At 41.8% G+C, this 26978-nt stretch overlaps 1 protein-coding gene across 1 annotated transcript in view; it reads right to left on the reverse strand.

Moving 5' to 3' along the window:
• The window catches only part of EXT1 (exostosin glycosyltransferase 1), a 300041-nt gene that overhangs the window by 31507 nt on the left and 241556 nt on the right, over positions 1–26978 (reverse strand). Inside the window, 3 exon segments of the mRNA XM_032610228.1 lie at positions 4698–4817; positions 10274–10381; positions 19609–19702. Of these exon segments, the coding sequence (XP_032466119.1) occupies positions 4698–4817; positions 10274–10381; positions 19609–19702 (322 nt within the window).

The raw sequence follows: 26978 nt of genomic DNA on the forward strand, positions 1-26978 counted from the left end.
AATAGACATTTCTCCAAAGAAGACATGCAGATGGCCAAGAAGCACATGAAAAGCTACTCAACATCACTCATTATTAGAGAAATGCAAATCAAAACTACAATGAGGTATCATCTCACACCAATTAGAATGTGCATCATCAGAAAATCTAGAAACAACAAATGCTGGAGGGGGTGTGCAGAAAAGGGAACCCTCCTGCAGTGATGGTGGGAATGTAAATTGATACACCCACTATGGAGAACAGTATGGAGGTTCCTTAAAAAACTAAAAATAGAATTACCATATGACCCAGCAATCCCACTCCTGGGCATATACCCAGAGAAAACCATAATTCAAAAAGACACATGCACCCCAATGTTCATTGCAGCCCTATTCACAATAGCCAGGTCATGGAAGCAACTTAAATGTCCACTGACAGACGAATGGATAAAGAAGATGTGGTACATATATACAATAGAATATTACTCAGCCATAAAAAGGAACGAAATTGGGTCATTTATAGAGACGTGGATGGATCTAGAGACTGTCATACAGAGTGAAGTAAGTCAGAAAGAAAAAAACAAATATCGTATATTAACGCATATATGTGGAACCTAGAAAAGTGGTACAGATGAACCAGTTTGCAGGGCAGAAATAGAGACACAGATGTAGAGAACAAACGTATGGACACCAAGGTGGGAAAGTGGCGGAGGGGTGTGGTGGGATAAATTGTGAGAGTGGGATTGACATATATACACTAATATGTATACAGTGGTTAACTAATAAGAACCTGTTGTATAAAAAAATAAATAAAATAAAATTCAAAAATTAAAAAAAAAAATAGAGAGAGACATGTACCACAATGTTCACTGCAGCACTATTTACAATAGCCAGGACACGGATGCAACCTAAGTGTCCGTCGACAGATGAATGGATAAAGAAGATGTGGCAGACGTATACAATGGAATATTACTCAGCCATAAAAAGAAACGAAATTGAGTTATTTGTAGTGAGGTGGATGGACCTAGAGTCTGTCATACAGAGTGAAGTAAGTCAGAAGGAGAAAAACAAATACTGTATGCTAACACGTATATATGGAATCTGAAAAAAAAAAAGGTTATGAAGAATCTAGGGGCAGGAGAGGAATAAAGACACAGATGTAGAGAATGGACTTGAGGACACAGGGAGGGGGAAGGGTAAGCTGGGATGAAGTGAGAGAATGGCATGGACTTATATATACTACCAAATGTAAAATAGATAGCTAGTGGGAAGCAGCCACATAGCACGGGGAGATCAGCTTGGTGCTTTGCGATGACCTAGCGGGGTGAGATAGGAAGGGTGGGAGGGAGGCTCAAGAGGGAGGGGATATGGGGATATATGTATGCATATGGCTGATTCACTTTGTTGGACAACAGAAACTAACACAGTATTGTGAAGCAATTATACTCCAATAAAGATCTATTAAGAAAAAAAACAAAAAAACAAAAAAACTGTGTCTCTAAAGAACTGCATGGCTCAAACAGAAGGCGAAGGCGGCTTTCCAGTCACAGAGATGAAAACAGCTTGACTTAAGATCCTACGCTGGTGACTATAACACATCCAACAGTTATTATAAGATAATTGAGTTCTGCTAACGTAATAGGCAAGAGACCAGAGCTATGCAATAAACCATACTCAAAAGAAATGTAATTAATGAGATACCATCTTTCATCTGGTGAATTAACAAAGCTGTGTGTGTGTTTTAATTATGATTCTGAAGGCTGACAAGGATACAGTAAGAGAGGGTGTCCCCCAGATGGCCTGTGAGAATCTAGATTGATTCAACCTCTTTGAAGAGTAATTTGGGAATACCTATCATGAGTCTTAGTCATGCCTGGACTCTTGGGTTGAGTAATCTCATTTCAAGGACCCCATCTAAAGAAATAAAGACATAGTCTAAGATACATGTAGAAGGGCATGGTTGGATAAAGGTATCTCTATCTCTAAAAAAGAAATAATTAGAAACAACATTAACAGTCAACAAGAGCAGATTGGTTAAATAAATAGAGGTTCACTAAGGGATGGAATATAGGGTGAAAAAATGAAAACATGTGGTCTGGATGTATAGCCAAAGATGCATAAAAGTGGCATGTGAAAACACTGAGGAAAGAATAACTTAAGAAATGTATCAGGGGAATTCCCTGGCAGTCCAGTGGTTAGGACCCTGTGCTCTCACTGCCGAGGGCCTGGATTCAATCCCTGGTCCGGGAACTAAGATCCCATAAGCTGTGTGGTATGGCAAAAAAAAAAAAAGGAAATGTATTGGAGCAACTGCAGAAAAATTTGTCAAAAAAAAAAAAAGTTTAGCTTTTTCAACACAGACCATATATAAAAGTAAATTGGATTAAATAGTTAAATGTAAAAAATTAACCATGAAAGTACTAGAAAATACTAATGTGTACGTGTGTTGCACATAAATAAAATTATGGGTCAAAAAGTCCTTTCTAAACAGTAGCAAATGGAAAAGCCGGAGATGAAAAGATTGCCCCATGATAAACAAAACAGAAAGCATACCACAAATTGGGGAGAAATATTTGCTACAAAAGAATCAAAGGTTAATCTTTTTAAATCTAATGAGCTCTTAACAATTAATGAGAAAAGTGGGACAACATTGTGGCCATGTCTATTTCTTTCTTTGTGAGCTGCCTGAGCGAGAAACATACAAGAAATATTCATTCTTACTAAGATCTTAAGAAAATAATGACTTGTCATTTTTAAGGATATAATGTCCAATATGGCGAAAGTGAAAAAAATAATATAATTAAAATAGGTTCTCTCATATAAGCTGGAGGGAATATAAATTAGTTGAATTCTATTGCAGGAAAACTGACAGTTCATATTCGAAATCTCAGCATTTGGCCTATTGTTTGAGCCAGGACTTTGAATTCAAGGAATTTATCCTAAGGAAGTAATCTTGAGTCTGCACAACAATTTGGCACTGAGGCTATTAGCTTCAATGATGTATATAATAATTGAAAACCAGAAACAATTTTAATAGCCTCAAACTGGGGATTAATTAACGGAATTAAGTGACATCATGAATGGAATATTATATAGCCACTAAAATAACTGTAGAAAAATCTAATGAGATACTAGGAATAATTATTAAGCAGAAAAAACAGGTTATAAACTAAGTATAGAAAGACTCCTCTTTAAATTAAAAATGACAACATATTTATGCATTTGCATAGAAAAAAATGAATATGTTTATGTGTGTGTATATATGTCAATAGTGATTTGTATGGGTAGCTTATTTTATTTTTGTGCTATAAGTATTTTCTATGATTTTCTAAAAGGAATATGCACTTCTTTGATAAAAAGCACTCATTCCAAAAAGCAAACAAACAAACAAACAAAACCCAAAACAAGTGACATTCAACTTTCCTTAAGAAGGGCCTAGGAAGGGTCTTAGACGGAAGACAGGATCAAAGAAAAGGTTCGAATTTATTACATATTCAAATCTGCTGCTATGTACAGAAGTAAAAACCCAATCAATTTTCATTGAGGTGAGTGCTTCTGGAGGAATAAGAGAAATTTGCTTGTAATAAGGAAGCCCTTGGAAGGCATTCTACCCTATCCCCTTTCATGGGGAAACCTGGGTCCTAAATAGCCCTTTTCACTTAGTTCCAGGATGAAAACGACACAACCCATTTACAAGAGGACACTGGGATAGAGCCTGGCCCCGCAAAAGCAGGAGGCCCAGGATGGCAAGACAACAGCAACGGCACAAAAGAGGATGACTTCAGTTTTCTTGGTATTTTTCAGACTTAGCATAGTGTATACTCCCAATTACATAAGCTTTTGGAGCAGTAATAACTTTTCCAAAGAAAATATTTCAAAAGTGAGGCCACAAATGCCCCTACTTCTCGTGGTGGACACCTCAGAATCACCTTGATGCTGTGCGTCACCTGAGGACCTCTGCTCTCCTTCCTGTAATTCATGAGTGTGCAGATCCAGAAATCTTTTCTCAGCTCTTTGTGCTACTTTGGTGTAGCCTCAGGCCATCACTATCTGCTCTACTTCCAAAGGTTTTAATCATCTCCATGCTTCCCTTTCCTTTTTTCCTCCTGCCTTAAAAAAGGCAACTCGAAGATGGGCACCCATCTGTCTAGAATAGTTTCTGATCTCATAAAGTTTAACACTTTCTGTACCAGATGGGTGTAATCCTGATTTTCTTCTTAACACATCCTTGCAGCAATGATGCTAGCTGGGTTGCATATGTTTTGAGAATAAATTTGGCTGTATCCTAATGCCATTGGACTACAGTACCCAGTAAACTATTCATATTTTTAGAATGGGAGAAGATTTTCCCCTACTTGGTCACTATCTGTTTCCTAAGTGGGCTCCAGAAATATGCTTTCAAAGGATGCCCTTGAGTGTGAATGACAGGAGGACAGTCATTAGCTACCTGTCTCTGAAATGCTGTAAGACAGAGCCCATCTCTGTGTCAAGGAGTGTAATTTCTCCTATGTCAGCTTTCCTCATTGGAGTTTGTCAAGAATGGAGGTCTTTGCTTGGGCACGGCAGAGCAGGTAAAAAGGGGTTAACTGACACATTCAAGTACAGAAGGTTCGGTTTCGCCCCATTTGACCAATTACACATCACTAATAGCAAAAGAGAAGGCTGAGGGAAACATATAAAGGACCATTATTCAAGACCAAGAACCAAGTGGTCTCACTTACCTCTAGTGTAGTTAATACAATCTTCTCAACTGAAGAAAAATAAGCCTCCCACAAGAATTGTGTCTGCTGTCTAAGTGCTAGGATTTTATCCTGATGAATAGACCTGATTGTAGAAGGAATCTGTAACACAAAGTGAACACATAATAACTATAACCGGATAACAATAAGATGCCATTTGATCAAAATAACCCACTTGGGTTAGGCTTTATTCTTCATAGCCTTCAGCTTCTAGCACACAGATCTACTAAAAATCACCAACCCCTAAATTGAAAGGCCCTTCAGAGGTGTCGGCTACAAACAGCACTTACTGGGAATCAGCTTTAAGGACCTTAAATGCACGAGAGTTAGAGCTCGCTTCTAAGGTTTGGTAGCAGCTTATCAGTTGCTTAGGGTGTTCCTACAGTAGTCTTTGCTGTTTTTTCTCCTCAGATTCCCACACATCCTTGATCCTGCCCATGGACAACCAAGTACTACAGAGAAGGAGCTACAGCCTTGCAGCAAGGCTGAGAGACATCATCCGCCAAGCACTTCTAAGGCGCACCACGCCAGGGACTACAAATGATCTATGAAAAGGCTTTTTAGGGAATGTCTCTGAGTCTCTCCATTTAATATGCAGCTGGGGTAGTCATTTCTATGTGCATGTATCTCCTACCTCTCCCTGAGAGCTTTCTGCTCCCCAGGCTTCTCTTTGTGGCTGCAGCACTTACACCAAACTAACACAATCTGTCATACATGTTTAACCATCACTGCTCTCTACCAGGCTGCACAAGTTTTAAGGGGGGATCTATGCCCTGTCCATCCTGCTACACATTTTATAGCTAGGAGAGTGGCTTTTATGTGTAGGTACACCTCAGAGACACTGTGTGTTCAGCTCTAGACCAACACAATAAAACAAATATCGCAATAAAGCGAGTCACACAAAACTTGTGTGGTTTCCCAGTGCATATAAAAGTTATGTTACACTACAGTCTATTAAGTGTGCAATAGCATAATGTCTAAAAGCACAAGGTAACTACCTTAATTAAAAATACTTATTACTAAAAAAACCCCACTAACCATCATCTGACAACACAGGGTTGACACAAACCTTCAATCTGTTATATATATAAAAAAAAAAGCATCTACGAAGCATAAGATAAGCGAGGTATGCCTGTTGTAGTTATTCAATAAATAGAAGTGGAATTGAACGTGGCCATCTGAAGCCACCAAAGGGATATCATTATTTTCACTAGCAGTATAACTCAGTGGTTAAGCACAGGAACATGGGAGTTAGACCACAATGGGAGTCTTGGCTCTGCCATTTACTAGCCCTGCTTCCCTGGACAAGTTACATGATCTCTCCAAGATTTCATTTCTTCACTTATACAATGGGGATATAGTACTAACATCCTGAGGCTGTTATGAAGATCACATAAGTGCTTCGCACAATGCCTAGCACATGGGAAGCTTTATTAACAAAGCAATTATTACCACTACTATTATTATTGACTTAAGGGTGATGATATTCCAAGACAGACCAATTCCTTAATGTCTGCATGTGAACTTGCTTGGGTCTGGAGCTCTGAAATGTACTTCCTGGGTGTCTGGTGAGTCTCCTTGGTTTGCTCCCTATCTTCACCTATAGCCCAAAGGCTATTTTATTTATGGAGTCTATACTTAGGGGAGATTCCTTGTGATTAGCAACTGTCCTTTTGTGCTCACCTCTTTCTGCATGCTTGCCTCCCTAATGTGTAATTAATCAGACAGGCATGGGAGCCTGGACTGAAGCAGGAATGCTCCGCTAGCTGCTTTAGTAAGAAAGTTACCCATGGCATTGTGACTAAGACTACATCTGAATTTCCAGTGGAGGCGAAGGAAGTAGCATATTTTTTTTTTTTCTTTTTTTTTTTGCGGCACACAGGCCTCTCACTGTTGTGGCCTCTCCTGTTGCGGAGCACAGGCTCCGGACGCGCAGGCTCAGCGGCCATGGCTCACGGGCCCAGCCGCTCCGCGGCATGTGGGATCTTCTTGGACCGGGGCACGAACCCGCGTCCCCTGCATCGGCAGGCGGACTCTCAACCACTGCTCCACCAGGGAAGCCCTGGAGCATACCGTTTGATTCAAGACCACACTTACGGGAAGCCATAGAACTGCTTCACAGTATCTACATAAGGACAAGTTCACTTGCTTTGGCAATGTCCAGAAGCAAATACTAAATCTGCAGCCCCAAAGTGTGTATGTGGATTCCCAACACTGAAGCAGCATATGGAGGCAACAGGTAAAGGAGAAACATTAGCCTGAAACCAGAGCTCAAGGTCAAGTGGAAATAAAATATCCTTGAAGAAGGTAGAGAAACCATTCAGATCATGGATGCTTCATAAGCCAAAGAACATTTATTTTTATTTACTGAGAAAATTACTCAGATTGCCCGAGAAAGACTAGAAAAAAATTACCCTCCTCAATTTTCATAATCATGCCCTCTTCTGAATGTCAGTGGGATTTTCTAAGAGTCATACAGGTAGACTGTTTCATTATGAGCATGAGGAGCCAGTCCATTAGAAAAGTGTCAAAAGCTATCAGCACTATGTGCTCTCCAGAAAACTGAGTAGGCTGTGGTTATGAAGGCAGAAAGGGATACACAGATGAGCCTACCAATACAGCCCCTCTCTTCTATTAGCCACATCTTGATGTTACTACGTCAAGTGAAATATATCCTACCCATTTGTGCATATGATACAAGTGTCTGACAGCATTCTTCAAAGTGCCCTGGAAGATAATTCCAATGATTAAAAAGACAGAGTTCCAAATTTTAATGGCATTTGGCTACTGGTTCTTAATCTGCTTGTCCCGAGAGACAGGTATGGGAAAGTGATAAATTAATTCCAATTTGGCCGGATTGTTCAAAGTTGCAGAACTCAGTGAAGTCTTAATAAAAGGTCATGCGTGGTAACGGGACTAATGGAATCTACCAAGATAGATATAGGAAAGCAACAGTAAGCTCTCTTGGTGACATAACAAGAATATATGCAAATAAAAACACCTGAGCTGTTCTAAAACAGGAAATGAAAAATGGTAACATAATAAAAACATTTCCCAGGGCAGACATTTGGGCTGGGTGCCAGTTCTTTAAAACCATTGTCAATGACAGTGCAGTCATCATTCAATATGGAGGCAGCTGTGCAAAGACAGACTGCATATGAGAGAGGAAAAGGCCAGCAAGTTTGAGTAGGTGCAGAATGAAAAAAGAAATCCCCAGCATCAAGCCAAAATGTTGCCTCAGAAGGTGAAATGCTTCTGGGGAGTCAACTCTGCTGAAATGGTAGAGACCAGACAACCACAATTCAGTATCCTGGAACATGCTCCGTTCTCAAAGACAAACTCCCAACTTAGTCACATCAAATTCACTGGAGCACTGGTACATAAATGGAGAAATTATGGCTGGTATTTTTTATTCCCTTTCTTTCCTAAATTTCCTTTAATGAGCATGCATTATTTATTAAAAATCATAAGAGAGGGCTTCCCTGGTGGCGCAGTGGTTGAGAGTCCGCCTGCCGATGCAGGGGACACGGGTTCGTGCTCCAGTCCAGGAAGATCCCACATGCCGCGGAGCGGCTAGGCCTGTGAGCCATGGCCACTGAGCCTGCACGTCTGGAGCCTGTGCTCCGCAATGGGAGAGGCTACAACAGTGAGAGGCCCGCATAACGCAAAAAAAAAAAAAAAAAAAAAATCATAAGAGGAAGGAAAAAGGCAACGTGGAAAAGAACCACATCTATCACTTTTGTTTGGCCTGTCATGAGTGAATGTTTTAGGCACACACCATCTCTGTGTGGGGAGAACTATACTAGATCACGTGTCCTCCTCTTGCTTCTGAGGTCCCAGGGGCCTTGGAAATCACAGATCTGAGTAGCAGACACAAGGCATGTTTTAGGAGCTGCGTTCAGCTTGGCTTGCCTAATTCATGGCCCTCTTGGTTACAGATATTCCACTGTTACTTTAGGGAGAGTACTGAGTTATTTCACCAGCCAGTTAGCAGACTGGCCAGCAGCACAGAAGTAGAATTAATGATAGAGTTAGAAACTGAATTTCCTGAATATCAAAAAAAGGACATTAAAAAATATCATTTTACAAATATTTGTGGCAGTTCAAGATAAAGTACAATGCCATGAAATAAAAGCATTAAAATATTCCATCATTTTAGAGAAAGGAGTATGGCAATTTATGTTGAAGCTAAAACATTATTGCGCAAAGGGTCTTTAGAAATCCTCAGTGACTAAGTATTCCTGCCCCAGGATTTTTCTGTGAGTATCATATCCCCCTTCCCAGGCAGCTCCTGAGAAGTTTAAACTTTTATTAGGCATCCTTGTGGAAGATTGGTTGATGTATATGTGTGGATTTATTTCTTAGCTCTGTATTCTGGTCCATTAGTCTATATATCTGTCTTTACGCCAGCACCATACTGTTTTGATGACTGGAGCTTTATAATATATTTTGAAATTAGGGACTATAATTCCTTGGTTTTGTTCTTTTTCCTCAAGATTGATTTGGCTATTTGGGGTCTCTTCTGGCTCCATATGGATTTTAGAGCTGTTTTTCTATTTCTGTAAAAAACAAATGCCATTAGGATTTTGGCAGAAATTGCCTTGAATCTGTGGATCACGTTGGGTAATACGGACATTTTAATAATTAGTAAGTCTTAATTCTGCAATAGAAGACAACATGGATGAACCTTGAGGACATTACACTAAGTGAAATAAACCAGTCACAGAAAGACAAATAATTCATGAGTCCACTTATAAGAGATATCTAAAATAATCAAATTCATAGAATTAAAGAGTAGAATGGGTGGTGACCAGGGGTTGGGGGATGGGAAGTGAGGAATTACTAGTAAGTGGGCATAAAGCTTCAGTTAAGCAAGCTGAATAAGCTTTAGAGACCTGCTGTAGCACATGGTACCTACACTCAACCATAATGAGTACACGTCAAAATTTGTTAAACGAGTAGATTTCATATTACATGTTCTTACAACAATAAAATTAAATGGAAAAAAATCTAAATGGCCAAAAATACATTTTAAAAAAACATACATTTTCATTTGAGGCTGCTCTTTTAAATATACATCTTAAAGATAACACTCACTCACGTACCCAGACTAGATCATTTGAGCAATGATAACACTAATTCTAAGAATCAGCCCTAGAGACCTCTCTCTTTCTGAAAATTAATCTGAAGGCAGACACGGAATTGGGAAAGGAGTACAAAGTGGCAACAGGATGGTACAAAAATTCTCTGGTATAATTTCTAAACATTCTGAATATTGAGGGGGGTAGATACACACCTCTTCTCAGTATCAAAGTTCAGTGTGGTCTACCTGCAACTTCTCCTTCTCTGAATATATTCCCTGGACCTGAGCAGATTGTGTGTTGGGAAGTGAATGATGTCATGTTAAATGACTTCATATTCACCATAACACAGGCAATTTTCTCCTGAGAAAATTTCTTTTACAGAGCTGATCTTTTGGATTCATCTTCTTTGAAAGTCTGGACGGGGGCAACAATAATCCACTGATCTGTTGAAGGCCACCACCACCCCTTCCTTACCTGTAATAACAATCTCTCATCACCTATGACGGCAGCTTGGTTCCAATTAATCACTTCAGAGAACGGCAACTCCCATCCATTGCTGAGCATCACAGGGACACAGGCGGCCTGTGCAAAGAAGGCGACTTCGTGAGTGTGAGGAATATGGCAGCAGGAACCCTTCCAATCAGAGGTGAAATGGGTACAAATTCAATTACTGGCATGAATCCTGGACTGCTGAGGTCAGAAGAAAAGTGGGCTTTTATGAATTATCAAGTCACATGAAGTTTGTCTGTATCCAGCTGAGATTTTGCTATTTGCAAGTCTTGCCCTAGAATGCGAAAACCCCATTTCTATTCTTGTACATGGTTTGGCTGACCTTACCTCTATGCAGGCAACTGGCCTCCGCTGAAGAAGGTTTACTGACGTAACAAAATCATTCACCAATAAAATCCTAGCGTAAAACCCACCTTGAACATGAACAGCCTTGTCAGTGTAACTGCCATAGCCCACTTGCAAAGTGGTTCACCCCAATGTCCTGAGCAACAAAGAACAGTTCAGCATTCCTGACAAAGCGTTTTGTGGACTAAACTGTTACAGGGTGCTCACCTTTCCCTAGCCATGTAAACATCTGAACTTTGTTCCCTTCAGTGTGGAGGGATCCCAACCACTGTCGTACCAATTTATTACCCACACAGGGACCTAAGAGCCAAGAAACACCACGCTAATGACAAAATTCTGGTTGCAAATAACTCAGAATCCAAAGCAGAGAACAATTGGCTCCATGCAACATCCCAAGAGGCTAGGGGAATGTCAGGAATGGTATGGTTCATAGAACATGCCAGAAAAGACTTTCAAGAGAAGGAAGCTCTCCTGTCAGAGGACACGACAGAATGACGGCAATTAAGAAGCACTGCGCCTCCCCACGGATACACCAGAAATACATCCACACGTGGAACAACTCCTACAGAACTCCTACTGAAGGCTGGCAGAAGACCTCAGACCTCCCAAAAGGCAAGAAACTCCCCACGTAACTGGGTAGGGCAAAAGAAAAAACAGAGACAAAAGAATAAGGACGGCACCTGCACCAGTGGGAGGGAGCTGTGAAGGAGGAAAAGTTTCCACACACTAGGAAGCCCCTCCGCGGGCGGAGACTGCGGGAGGCAGAGGGGGGAGTTTCGGGACCGCGGAGTAGTGCATAGCGACGGGTGCGGAGGGCAAAGCGGGGAGATTCCTGCACAGACGATCGGTGCCGACCAGCACTCACCAACCCGAGAGGCTTGCTGCTCACCCACCGGGGCGGGCGGGGCTGCGAGCTGAGGCTCGGGTTTTGGTTTTGGACGGAGCTCAGGGAGAAGACTGGGGTTGGCGGCTTGAACATAGCCTGAAGGGGTTGGTGCGCCACGACTGGCCGGGAGGGAGTTCGGGGAAAAGCCTGCACCGGCCGAAGAGGCAAGAGACTTTTTCTTCCCTCTGTGTTTCCTGGTGCGCGAGGAGAGGGGTTTAAGAGCGCTGCTTAAAGGAACTCCAGAGACGGGCGCGAGCCGCGGCTAAAAGCGCGAACCCCAGAGACTGGCGCGAGCCGCGGCTGAGGGCGCAAGCCCCCGAGACGGGCGCGAGCCGCGGCGGGAAGCGCGAGCCCCAGAGACGGGCGCGAGCCGCGGCTGAAAGCGCGAACCCCAGAGACGGGCGCGAGCCGCGGCTGAAAGCGCAAACCCCAGAGACGGGCGCGAGCCGCGGCTAAAACCGCGGACCCCAGAGACGGGCGGGAGACGCTAAGGCTGCTGCTGCCGCCACCAAGGGGCCTGTGTGCGAGCACAGGTCACTCTCCACACCCCTCTTCCGCGGAGCCTGTGCAGCCCGCCACTGCCAGGTTCCCGGGATCCAGGGACAACTTCCCCGGGAGTACGCACGGCGGGTCTCAGGCTGGTGCAACATCACGCCGGCCTCTGCCGCAACGTCATGCTGCCTCTGCAGCCGCAGGCCCGCCCCGCACGTAGTGCCCCTCCTACCCCCATCCCCCAACCCCCGGCCTGAGTGAGCCGGAGGCCCCGAATCAGCGGCTCCTTTAACCCCGTCCTGTCTGAGCGAAAAAAACAGACGCCCTCCAGCGACCTACACGCAGAGACAGGGCCAAATCCAAAGCTGAGCTCCTGTGAGCTGTGAGAACAAAGAAGAGAAAGGGAAATCTCTCCCAGCAGCCACAGAAGCAGCGGATTAAAGCTCCACAATCAACTTGATATACCCTGCATCTGTGGAATACCTGAATAGACAAGGAATGATCCCAAATTGAAGAGGTGGAATTTAGGAGCGAGATCTATGATTTTTTTCCCTTTTCCTCTTTTTGTGAATGTGTACGTGTATGCTTCTGTGTGAGATCCTGTCTGTATACTCTTGCTTCCACCATTTGTCCTAGGGCTCTATCCGTCCATGACTTTTTTTTAAAAATTCTTTTTCTTAATAATTAAGTTTAATTGTAATAACTTTATTATACTTTACCTTCGTTCTTTCTTTCCTTCCTTCCTTCCCTCCTTTAGACAACGAATCACCCCAAATTGAGGAGGTGGTCTCAGGGAGCAGGATTTATGATTTTTCCCCCTTTACCTCTTTTTGTGAAGGTGTATGTGTATGCTTCTGTGTAAGATTTTTTCTGTATAGCTTTGCTTCCAACATTTGTCCTAAGGTTCTATCCGTCCCTTTTTTTTTTTTTTTTTTTCTAAATATTTTTTAATTCAATAACTATATTATACTTTATTTTATTTTTACTGTATCATCTTTCTTTCTGTCTTTTTTCCTTCTTTCCCTCCTTCCTTCCTTCCTCCCTCCCTCCCTCCCTCCCTCCTTTCTTTCCTTCTTTGCTTCTTTCTTCCTTCCTTCCTTTCCTCCTTTTCTTCTTTCTTTACTCATACTTCTACTAATTCTCCCTACTTTTTCTCCCTTTTATTCTGAGCTGTGTGGATGAAAGGCTCTTGGTGCTCCAGCCAGGAGTCAGGGCTCTGCCTCTGAGGTAGGAGAGCCAACTTCAGGACACTGGTCAACAAGAGACCTCCCAGCTCCACATAATATTAAACGGTGGAAATATCCCAGAGACCTCCATCTTAACACCAGCACCCAGCTTCACTCAACGACCAGCAAGCCACAGTGCTGGACAACCTATGCCAAACAACTAGCAAAACAGGAACACAACCCCACCCATTAGCAGAGAGGCTGCCTAAAATCATAATAAGGCCACAGACACCCCAAAACACACCACCAGACGTGAACCTGCCCACTAGAGAGACAAGATCCAGCCTCATCCAGCACAACACAGGCACTAGTCCCCTCCACCAGGAAGCCTACACAACCCACTGAAACAACCTTAGCCACTGGAGACAGACATCAAAAACAACGGGAACTACGAAAGTGCAGCCTGCAAAAAGGAGACCCCAAACACAGTAAGATAAGCAAAATGAGAAGACAGAAAAACACACAGCAGATGAAGGAGCAAGATAAAAACCCACCAGACCTAACAAATGAAGAGGAAATAGGCAATCTACCTGAAAAAGAATTCAGAATAATGATAGTAAGGATGATCCGAAATCTTGGAAGTAGAATGGACAAAATGCAAGAAACAGTTAACAAGGACCTACAAGAACTAAAGATGAAACAAGCAACGATGAACAATGCAATAAATGAAATTAAAATCACTCTAGATAGGATCAATAGCAGAATAACTGAGGCAGAAGAACGGATAAGTGACCTGGAAGATAAAGTAGTGGAAATAACTACTGCAGAGCAGAATAAAGAAAAAAGAATGAAAAGAACTGAGGACAGTCTCAGAGACCTCTGGGACAACATGAAACGCACCAACATTCGAATTATAGGGGTTCCAGAAGAAGAAGAAAGAAAGAAAGGGACTGAGAAAATATTTGAAGAGATTATAGTTGAAAACTTCCCTAATATGGGAAAGGAAATAGTTAATCAAGTCCAGGAAGCACAGAGGGTCCCATACAGGATAAATACAAGGAGAAACACGCCAAGACACATATTAATCAAACTGTCAAAAATTAAATACAAAGAAAGCATATTAAAAGCAGCAAGGGAAAAACAACAAATAACACACAAGGGAATCCCCATAAGGTTAACAGCTGATCTCTCAGCAGAAACCCTACAAGCCAGAAGGGAGTGGCAGGACATACTGAAAGTGATGAAGGAGAATAGCCTGCAACCAAGACTACTCTACCCAGCAAGGATCTCATTCACATTTGATGGAGAAATTAAAACCTTTACAGACAAGCAAAAGCTGAGAGAGTTCAGCACCACCAAACCAGCTTTACAACAAATGCTAAAGGAACTTCTCTAGACACGAAACACAAGAGAAGGAAATGACCTATAGTAGCGAACCCAAAACAATATGTAAAATGGAAATAGGAACATACATATCGATAATTACCTTAAATGTAAATGGACTAAATGCTCCCACCAAAAGACACAGATTGGCTGAATGGATACAAAAACAAGACCCTTATATATGCTGTCTACAAGAGACCCACTTCAGAACTAGAGACACATACAGACTGAAAGTAAGGGGATGGAAAAAGATATTCCATGCAAATGGAAACCAAAAGAAAGCTGGAGTAGCAATTCTCATATCAGACAAAATAGACTTTAAAATAAGGACTATTAAAAGGGACAAAGAAGGACACTACATAATGATCAAGGGATCGATCCAAGAAGAAGATATAACAATTGTAAATATTTATGCACCCAACATAGGAGCACCTCAATACATAAGGCAAATACTAACAACCATAAAAGGGGAGATCAACAGTAACACATTCATAGTAGGGGACTTTAACACCCCACTTTCACCCATGGACAGATCATCCAAAATGAAAATAAATAAGGAAACACAAGCTTTAAATGATACATTAAACAAGATGGACTTAATTGATATTTATAGGACACTCCATCCAAAAACAACAGAATACACATTTTTCTCAAGTGCTCATGGAACATTCTCCAGGATAGATCATATCTTGGGTCACAAATCAAGCCTTGGTAAATTTAAGAAAACTGAAATTGTATCAAGTATCTTTTCCGACCACAACGCCATGAGACTAGATATCAATTACAGGAAAAGATCTTTAAAAAATACAAACACATGGAGGCTAAACAATACACTACTTAATAATGAAGTGATCACTGAAGAAATCAAAGAGGAAATCAAAAAATACCTAGAAACAAATGACAATGGAGACACAACGACCCAAAACCTATGGGATGCAGCAAAAGCAGTTCTAAGGGGGAAGTTTATAGCAATACAAGCCCACCTTAAGAAGCAGGAAACATCTCGAATAAACAACCTAACCTTGCACCTCAAGCAATTAGAGAAAGAAGAACAAAAAAACCCCAAAGCTAGCAGAAGGAAAGAAATCATAAAAATCAGATCAGAAATAAATGAAAAAGAAATGAAGGAAACAATAGCAAAGATCAATAAAACTAAAAGCTGGTTCTTTGAGAAGATAAACAAAATAGATAAACCACTAGCCAGACTCATCAAGAAAAAAAGGGAGAAGACTCAAATCAATAGAATTAGAAATGAAAAAGGAGAAGTAACAACTGACACTGCAGAAATAAAAAAAATCATGAGAGATTACTACAAGCAACTCTATGCCAATAAAATGGACAATCTGGAAGAAATGGACAAATTCTTAGAAATGCACAACCTGCCAAGACTGAATCAGGAAGAAATAGAAAATATGAACAGACCAATCACAAGCACTGAAATTGAAACTGTGATTAAAAACCTTCCAACAAACAAAAGCCCAGGACCAGATGGCTTCACAGGTGAATTCTATCAAACGTTTAGAGAAGAGCTAACACCTATCCTTCTCAAACTCTTCCAAAATATAGCAGAGGGAGGAACACTCCCAAATTCCTTCTACGAAGCCACCATCACCTTGATACCAAAACCAGACAAGGATGTCACAAAGAAAGAAAACTACAGGCCAATATCACTGATGAACATAGATGCAAAAATCCTCAACAAAATACTAGCAAACAGAATCCAACAGCACATTAAAAGGATCATACACCATGATCAAGTGGGGTTTATTCCAGGAATGCAAGGATTCTTCAATATACGCAAATCTATCAATGTGATAAACCATATTAACAAATTGAAGGAGAAAAACCATATGATCATCTCAATAGATGCAGAGAAAGCTTTCGACAAAATTCAACACCCATTTATGATAAAAACCCTCCAGAAAGTAGGCATAGAGGGAACTTTCCTAAACATAATAAAAGCCATATATGACAAGCCCACAGCAAACATCATCCTCAATGGTGAAAAACTGAAAGCATTTCCACTAAGATCAGGAACAAGACAAGGTTGCCCACTCTCACCACTCTTATTCAACATAGTTTTGGAAGTTTTAGCCACAGCAATCAGAGAAGAAAAGGAAATAAAAGGAATCCAAATCGGAAAAGAAGAAGTAAAGTTGTCACTGTTTGCAGATGACATGATACTATACATAGAGAATCCTAAAGATGCTACCAGAAAACTACTAGAGCTAATCAATGAATTTGGTAAAGTAGCAGGATACAAAATTAATGCACAGAAATCTCTGGCATTCCTATATACTAATGATGAAAAATCTGAAAGTGAAATCAAGAAAACACTCCCATTTACCATTGCAACAAAAAGAATAAAATATCTAGGAATAAACCTACCTAAGGATACGAAAGACCTGTATGCAGAAAATTATAAGACACTGATGAAAGAAATTAAAGATGATACAAATAGATGGAGAGATATACCATGTTCTTGGATGGGAAGAATCAACATTGTGAAAATGACTCTACTACCCAAAGCAATCTACAGATTCAATGCAATCCCTATCAAACTACCACTGGCATTTTTCACAGAACTAGAACAAAAAATTTCGCAATTTGTATGGAAACACAAAAGACCCCGAATAGCCAAAGCAATCTTGAGAACGAAAAAAGGAGCTGGAGGAATAAGGCTCCCTGACTTCAGACTATATTACAAAGCAACAGTAATCAAGACAGTATGGTACTGGCACAAAAACAGAAAGATAGATCAGTGGAACAGGATAGAAAGCCCAGAGATAAACCCACGCACATATGGACACCTTATCTTTGATAAAGGAGGCAGGAATGTACAGTGGAGAAAGGACAGCCTCTTCAATAAATGGTGCTGGGAAAACTGGACAGGTACATGTAAAAGTATGAGATTAGATCACTCCCTAACACCATACACAAAAATAAGCTCAAAATGGATTAAAGACCTAAATGTAAGGCCAGAAACTATCAAACTCTTAGAAGAAAACATAGGAAGAACACTCTATGACATAAATCACAGCAAGATCCTTTCTGACCCACCTCCTAGAGTAATGGAAATAAAAACAAAAATAAACAAATGGGACCTAATGAAACTTCAAAGCTTTTGCACAGCAAAGGAAACCATAACCAAGACCAAAAGACAACCCTCAGAATGGGAGAAAACATTTGCAAATGAAGCAACTGACAAAGGATTAATCTCCAAAATTTACAAGCAGCTCATGCAGCTCAATAACAAAAAAACAAACAACCCCATCCAAAAATGGGCAGAAGACCTAAATAGACATTTCTCCAAAGAAGATATACAGAATGCCAACAAACACATGAAAGAATGCTCAACATCATTAATCATTAGAGAAATGCAAATCAAAACTACAATGAGATATCATCTCACACCAGTCAGAATGGCCATCATCAAAAAATCTAGAAACAATAAATGCTGGAGAGGGTGTGGAGAAAAGGGGACACTCTTGCACTGCTGGTGGGAATGTGAATTGGTTCAGCCACTGTGGAGAACAGTATGGAGGTTCCTTAAAAAACTACAAATAGAATTACCATATGACCCAGCAATCCCACTACTTGGCATATACCCTGAGAAAACCAAAATTCAAAAAGAGTCATGTACCAAAATGTTCATTGCAGCTCTATTTACAATAGCCAGGACATGGAAACAACCTAAGCGCCCATCATCGGATGAATGGATAAAGAAGATGTGGCACATATACACAATGGAATATTACTCAGCCTTAAAAAGAAATGAAATTGAGCTATTTGTAATGAGATGGATAGACCTAGAGTCTGTCATACAGAGTGAAGTAAGTCAGAAAGAAAAAGACAAATACCGTATGCTAACACATATATATGGAATTTAAGGGAAAAAAATGTCATGAAGAACCTAGGGGTAAGATAGGAATAAAGACGCAGACCTACTGGAGAACGGACTTGAGGGTATGGGGAGGGGGAGGGGTGAGTTTTGACAGGGCGAGAGAGAGTCATGGACATATACACACTAACAAACGTAGTAAGGTAGATAGCTGGGGGGAAGCAGCCGCAAGGCACAGGGATATTAGCTCGGTGCTTTGTGACAGCCTGGAAGGGTGGGATGGGGAGAGTGGGAGGGAGGGAGACGCAAGAGGGAAGACATATGGGAACATGTGTGTATGTATAGCTGATTCACTTTGTTATAAAGCAGAAACTAACACACCATTGTAAAGCAATTATACCCCAAAAAACATTTTTAAAAAAAAAAAAAAAAAAAAAAAAAAAAAAGAAGCACTGCGTCAAAAGCACAGATTCAGCCGGGGCAGAGCACAGAGGAAGAAAGGACACGGTAGCAAGGGGTCCAGGAGCTGAGAGAGGTGGAGGGCGTGCTTTCTAGCCAACAAGCAAGGCTGGTTGCAACTTCCAGGTGGGAAGTGTGGAGAACTGTCTCAGCAGGTGAAGGCATTTCTGCAAAGTGAAGATTAATAGCAGAGACCCAGCAGCTCCAGGACCTCTGAACTTCAGAGCCTGGGAGGAGCTGGGCTGAGTGTGTGCCTCTACCTTGCAGGGTATCACACTCAGCATTTAGAGGAACTGAGTGACGACTGAGATGGGGACAGAACTGACGATTTTGCTTTTGGGAAATACCACCCATCAGCCATTTTCATTGCTCTTGAGACTGGCTTCCAGGAGGAGGGCTGAGTCTCCGTGGAGCCCAGGTCGGCTGCCTGGTGGGCAAGCAGATCTGCCCTCTGTTTGTAAACACGTCTCTGAAGAACCTACCCTCCCTTGAGAGTCCCATCGGATCTCCTCATGTCCAAAGGCAGGGAGTAAATCCTCCCTTCGCCCGCCCCCCCCCCCCCCCAACTCATAAAAATGTTGCAGATTTTCTTGGGAAAACAGATTTCAGGTGTTTAAGGCAAACCACACGTTCGGCTTAGACCCCAGGAGAAGTGCTACGGTTAAACTCCGCCCCAATCTGACGTTGAGTCCTCAGCCCTATTCTGGGGAGGATCAGGGTCTCTTACCTGCAGAGCCTCCAGGAACCTGAAAGACCCAAGCCTGCGACCACGAGGAACCAGACAGAAAGTGGCATTGTGCAGCATTTCCCGATAATCATACCTAGAAAAAGAGGAAGAGCCATCAGCAAATAAAGACACGTTAGGAATGGGGCAGGGGAGAGGGTCGGGGGAGGGGTGAATCAACACACCTGGGGTGGGTGCACACCTACCAGAAATTACCCAGAGCAACTCGGGCGATATACAGGCAAGCCTCACTTTTCCAGGGAAGGAGGTGGGCAGGGTTGTTGCATGAAGGAGAAGAAATGTGAACCATCACACTGGACAAAGCAATTAGGGCCTTTTGCAAACAGTACATAAAAGACAAGTCTGATGGTCCCAGCAAAATTTTGGCTTGCCCAGCCTTTGCTTCCCAAATCAGATTTTTGTCTTGGATGAAAATAGGTTGCCCCCATAAGCTTAAAAAGTACTCACCGCTAGTTGTTCTTTTTTAATGCCATGTCATTCAATAAAATGAAGGCTGTTCTTGTTTCCTACCCCACAAACCCATGCTACTAAAACCTACTCAGGAAACCTCCATTCTAAGCACAAAACATTTAGTTTCTCCTTCAAGCTGGAGTTTCTACTTTTAACCAAGAACATTTTGTTACCCTAGACAAACACTCCTGTATAAGAATGGTTGGCATGGAGGTGAGAGAGAAGGAGTCAGCCCAAGAAATGGGGAAAGAGGAATAACAGGAAAAAAAAAAAAAAAACGGTGGGGCCTGTGGGAACCTGGGCAGCAGAAGAGATGATTTCTTCCTCAAACACCATTTAGTTGTATCACACTGTTTCTACACTTGAAAAAATGCAAAATGTAATATGAATGTCACCTGTCTCTTTATACCGGTGAAGTGCAGGAAAGGTAACAAGCATATCATTTTATTCAGGGCTAGCACTTTAAAAATGATTTCCAGGGACTTCCCTGGCAGTCCAGTGCTTAAGACTCTGCACTCCCAACGTAGGGTACACGAGTTCAATCCCTGGTCAGGGAACTAAGATCTCGCAGGCCGCAGAGCATGGCCAAATTAATTAATTAATTAAACTAGAAATCTTTTAAAAATAAATAAATAAATAAAAATAAAAATGATTTCCACAAATACATTCCTAAACACACAGTTGAAATTTCATTTGGAACTTAAGAAAACTTGGGAAACTGGAGATGGCTCAGGTCCTGTGAAGGCCCAGTTTCTCAGAGCCAGGATGAAAACACTCTCCTTTTTCAAGAGCCTCCCAGGCTCGGCAGACAGGTGACTTTGACAGTAGCATATGTCACCAGCACTTTCTGACTCTAATAGTCTAATTTAATCATAGCCTGAAGGCATTGGATTCTTCCCTCCTCTTTTGGGGATACTGATATATATACATTTATATTTTTCAAGTCCACATCTATTTTTATATTCTCACACAAACTAGGCATATGGGAATAAGCCAATTTTCGATTATAAACCCATCATTAAGAAGAGACGTCATGCAAAGGACCGTTTACTTAAACAAGCGTGTACAATTAATTTGCACAAGGAAAGGTCACCGTGAATGGATTATCTCCATTGAGAGTAAAATTTAAAAAAAAAAAAGAAAAAGAAAAAAAAGAAAATCCTTGCTACATTAATTAAACTGCAAAATAGACCTCAAAGTAGAAAAGATTTTTAAGAGGGCTCAAACCTAGCTATATGAAAATAATAATAAATTATGATAGTAATGGCTTCTCTTCCTTACCAAACATAGGGAAATAATTGACAAGTATCTTCAAGTTCAACTGTTGATAATGTCTGAATATCTACCTCATCAGTGGAGAAGAGTGAAATATGTACATACACACAATATATATGTATAAAGTTCAAACTGAAACTTTTTTTAATATAAAAAGGTCAAATATACTTGAGGCTACAGCAAAGTTTAATAAATGCCCAGAATCGAAACCCCTGAGGGGCTAGAACAGAAGGCCCTACCTCCTTATCATTAGGCTGCTAAAATGTAAAACCCTATTAATGTGCTGGATTGTAGCAAGTTTCAAAGTTGCCAGTTGCAAAATTTACTTTAGGGAAGGAGTGGGCGAGAGGAAAGGCAGAAAACTTGTAGGAAAAATTCAAATGACAGCTATTCAAGCTATTGATTTTTAAGTGGTTGTATAGGAAGATTTGCTGATGTAGTGAATAAAGCTTCATGATTGAAACTTGTGTTCATTCACGTAATAGGTAACAGAAGATGAGGGACAATCATTCTTGCTGGAATCAGGAACCCACTAGGTAAGCTGTGAGATTAAGAACAAACCGATGGGCTCTCTGGGCCTCAGTTTCCTCATCTGCAAAATGAGTCAGTTGGGCAAGATGACTAAAGATGGTTTTGAACATTCCATTATTCTTTATGTTATCATGTTTAGGTAAGAAAGAAGAATGTCCCTTTGAGAGTATCCCACTGCTCCAAAAGTTTCCATAACCACTGTATGTATGCGTGTATATGTGTCTACAGAAATCTGCTCGTGTACACAATATGTAATGTGTGTATTTATATTGACACACAAAGACATACAGAAACATAATCACTCATAACCTGAAACAATGATTTTTGGATTTCTAATCATGCTCAACCCATGAACCAGCCTCATTCTTGGGCTTTAGTGACAGTGAACCTATGAATTACTGTGTACTACAATTGAAGAAGTAATGATGCCTGCAAAGAGGACAATCTCTCTAATTGAGCCACGTATGTATTTGGTACCCTCCCACTCAGCTCTCTGATGTTCTCCCATGCCCCACGTCTACCTCCTTCTAGGTGCTTAAACTTGTTCATTTATTCAATCATTCTTTTAAGAAATACTGTGTTCCAGGCACTGTTCTAGTCTTGCAGATGTTGTGTAGAGAAGATGCTTCTTCAGCTGCTAGATCTACCAAAGACTCATCGGATAACTAGAAAAGACTGATGAGGACTTCAGGTGTAACATTACCTGAGGGCATTTGTATTAAGTACACTGTGGAAGCCTGGCCTTCCAGAATGACACACTAACGAATTCTGAGGACACTCTTCCCAGCAAAACAACAATTTAACTGGTACAAATTATAAGAGCATCATTGAAAGTTTCTGGAAATTGTCCTAAGGTCATGATGACAAATGGAAAAACATTCGTTCAAGAAAATCTACCAAATCTCAGCAAGAACTGAGAACGTCTGGAGCATCTGAGCCGAGATCTGCTTCATCACCAACCCCCATCAGCTCTGTCTAATAGAAGTTGTAACGTAGGCGAGTACAGCTGAGAAGACCGGTCTCCCTCTACCCCCAGCTCCCATCGAGAAGGTGAAAATACAACCTATAGAAGAGAGAAAATATTTGCAAATCATAAATCTGACGAGGGACTTTTATCCAGAAAAGGTAAAGAACTCTTACAACCCAACAATCAAAAGACAAATAATCCAATTTAAAAACAGGCAAACGGGAGCTTCCCTGGTGGCACAGTGGTTAAGAATCCACCTGCCAATGCAGGGAACACGGGTTCGAGCCCTGGTCCAGGAAGATCCCACATGCCACAGAACAACTAAGCCCGTGCGCCACAACTACTGAACCTGAGCTCTAGAGCCTGCGAGCCACAACTACTGAGCCCACGTGCCTAGAGCCCATGCTCCACAACAAGAGAAGCCACCACAATGAGAAGCCCGTGCACCACAACGAAAAGTAGCCCCCGCTCACTGCAACTAGAGAAAAGCCCGCACACGGCAGCAAAGACCCAACGCAGTCAAAATAAATAAATAAATAAATTTATAAAAACAGGCAAAGGATGTGAATAGACATTGTTCCGAAGAAAATATACGAAGTGCCAATAAGCACATGAAAAGATACTTAACCATTAGTCTTTAGGGAAATGCAAATCAAAACAACGAAATATCACTTTACAGCAAGTAGGACGGCTATAATCAAGAGGACACATGACAACAGGTGCTGATGTGGCTGCAGAGACACTGGAACACTCGTGTACTGCTGGTGGGATGGTAAACTGGGGCGGCCACGTTGGAAAATGGTTTGGCAATTTCTTTTAGAACTAAAAATGGGCTTAGCACCCAGCAATTGCACTCTTGGGCATTTATCCCAGAGAAATGAAAACTTGTTTTCACGCAGAAACTTGTCCACGAATGTTCACAGCAGCTTTATCCTTAATAGCCCCAAACTGGAAACCATCCAAATATCCTTCAGTGGGTGAATCATTCAACCAACTGTGGTACATGTACAGCTTAGAATACTTCTTAGCAATAAAAGGAAATGAACTATTGATACACACAACCACCTCAAGAAAATTATCCTAAGTGAAAAAGCCAATCCCAAAAGGACATATTCTGAATTAGTCCATTTATATAGTGTTCATGAAATGACATAATTACAGAGATGGAGAACAGGTTGGTGGTAACCAGTGGATAGGGACTGGGGAACAAGATGCGGAGACGACAGGTCAAGTGAGGGGGACAGTCTTTTTAGAGACCAATTCTTCCCTATGACTTAAGCTTAGAAATATAGATCACATCAAAATCATAAACTTCTTAAAAACAAGAAATAACGAACATATGAGATCCTAAGCAAGAAGGTAAGTAGATGAGGGAGGCAACTAATCTCAGAGAACTTTCAGCTTTATTAATAACAGTTTTGGTACCCTTTTCAGATGGCCATTAAGTCCCCTGCTGTATAGGTGATGACACAGAAGACAGAACAGTTTCCATAAACTACTTCAATGAAAAATGCAATAAAAATAACATGACCCTGTATTTAACCTAGAAACCAAACCCGTTCTACGGCCGAAATAATCCACTACAACAACCTTAAAGTTGCAGTGAATAATGTATGGGATACACTCCATTTAAAATGGGCCATACAATAATGCATAATTGAAGCCCTTCCCCTTCATATGAAACTTTTTTTTTTTTTTTTGGGCTGGGAGCAATTCAGTGCAACCAGCATATGGGTGGAGGGCGATGTGGCATTAGCGCTGGGGTCCTCAAAGTACACTCTTCCAACTAGTAGCATCATCTGGGAAACTGTACATTCTCGGCCTCACCCAGGCCTGCTGAATCAGAAACCCTGCGGGAAGGGCCCAGGATTCTGTTTTAACAAGCCCTCCAGATAATTAAGATGCGCCCTAAATTTTGAGAACCACTGGCACGGTGGTTAAGAGCTTAATGATTAAAAGCTCAGTTGTTAAGCAGCTTTAGACCCAGCCAAACCTGGGTTCCAATTTCACCTTGGCTATTCATAAGTTGAATGTTCTTGGGAAAGTTTTTTTTTTTTTTTTTTTTTTTTTGCGGTACGTGGGCCTCTCACCGCTGTGGCCTCTCCCGCTGCGGAGCACAGGCTCCGGACGCGCAGGCTCAGCGGCCATGGCTCACGGGCCCAGCCACCCCGCGGCATGTGGGATCTTCCCAGACCAGGGCACGAACCTGTGTCCCCTGCATCGGCAGGCGGACTCTCAACCACTGCGCCACCAGGGAAGCCCTTGGGAAAGTTTTTAATTTGTCTAGATCTTAGTTTCTTGGTTGGCAAAATGGGGATAATACTTCTACTGTGAGGATGAAATGATACATTTTAACTAAGCCTGGGCACATTATAAGCAATCCATAAATGGTAGCTATGATTGGAAGGGAGGTGACCGAATATAACGGAAAATACAGCCGGTTTACGTAGGAAAACCTGGGATGAAGAACTTGGCTTCTGGATCTACCACTTTCTGTGTGCCCCTGTGCAGATTCTCTAGCTTCTCTGGGCCTCAAAGATGTGAAGATTAAATGAGATCGCGTGCATACAGCAGAAACTGCAAGGCACTGTTTGATCGTAAATTTCTGTATAAACTACAGCAGTTCAAGAGGAATACAAACATTTCAAAAATGTAACAAACAAACAGAAGAGGAACGGATTCCCCAAGACAGAGCCAGGGAGCCGTGTAGAGCAGACCCTTGAAAATAAAATGAAAACAGGAGCTGTGAATCACAACAGCAGTTTCTAATTGAAAGGATTTTGCCTTATTATCAAACGCTCCATAGCCATGGATGATGCTGATGCAGTGTGCCCACGGGTCCAGCTGTGCTTCCCACAATTCCCTGGTAGGCTCAGTTCCACGTGAGCCTGCTTTCTGCTAATCAAAGAGGATAGAGAAGACGTGAGCCAGGCCCTCCTCCCTGTAGCCACACAATTCTAGTGTCCCCCTGATGCTGCTACGGTTTGTCTCACGTACTGATTTATAAAGTGAACATCTACAGCTGATATGCTCCCTCTCAGCCTCCATCCTCATAAGTACTTAATCTTCTTTGCTTACCCCCAGGTTAGAATCACATCCCTGAAAAAAAAAAAAAAACAAAGAACGCAAAAACAACTTCTGACTGTTGTAGCTGCACAAAGTGCTCTGGGATAAGGGAAATAAAATAGCTTCCTTGGCACCTCCTCTGTGCTTTCTTTCATGCATTCAACAAACATTAGTTGAACGCCTAATGCCTAGTAATGCCTAGTACCATGTGTCAAATACTGTTCAAGGAACTGATGGTCCAGGGAGAAGGCAGATGTGTTATCAAATGATTGTCATTCGTTGAGGGAAATGGGAGGATGGAGGCAAGGGCTGGGAGTTATGTAGAGAAGAGAAAAAAACAGGCACAGCTTGGCTTCGGTGGGGAACGTGAGACGCAGGGATGCCTCTTGGAGGACGGGAGATTCTGAGCTAATATTAAAGGAAGAGCAAGAATCAGTCCGGCAAAGAGCTGAGAGGAGGTGACAGGCGTCTCTGGGGGTAGAGGTAGCAGAGCAGGAACAGAGACACCAAGGTGAGACACACTGCCCAGAGTCTGGGGTGTGCCAGACGGGGAGGAGAGATGAGGCTGCTGGTACAGGCAGGGTCCCCCTGGGAGGATCTCCTGGACCTCAGATGTGACCCTGTGCAGGTGGTCGTGAGTCCCTGAAGGGCTCAAGCAGAAGAGTGACAGGTCACCAAAGGAACGCTAAGGACTTGATATAAGCCAACTTCACAGGCAGATATGAAGTTTGCACAGCCCGATAACCTTGCCAACGTAGGTCACAGCTGTGGAGCCACCGGGGCTCCAGCTCCAGGCTTTCTGATTCTAAAGGGCCTTTGCTCTGTACATGATACCATCTCCTCGGGCAGCTCACACAAATGGAGTGTCTGAAAGTTATGTTTCTTACACGGTGAAGTCCTAAACCTTTCACCTACTTTCAAGCATTGGCAACAAAAGGCTACCATTTAAAAGGACTCTTTCTCCCCTACTCAAAACTCCACCCCCTGTCACACCAGGAGTTCAGTCCAAGATGGTGCTCTGTTATTTAATATCTATGTTGCCTTAGGCCCTTTCTTGGACTAT

Source organism: Phocoena sinus, chromosome 17 (genome assembly GCF_008692025.1).
Source record: "Phocoena sinus isolate mPhoSin1 chromosome 17, mPhoSin1.pri, whole genome shotgun sequence".
NCBI classification, from domain to species: domain Eukaryota; kingdom Metazoa; phylum Chordata; class Mammalia; order Artiodactyla; family Phocoenidae; genus Phocoena; species Phocoena sinus.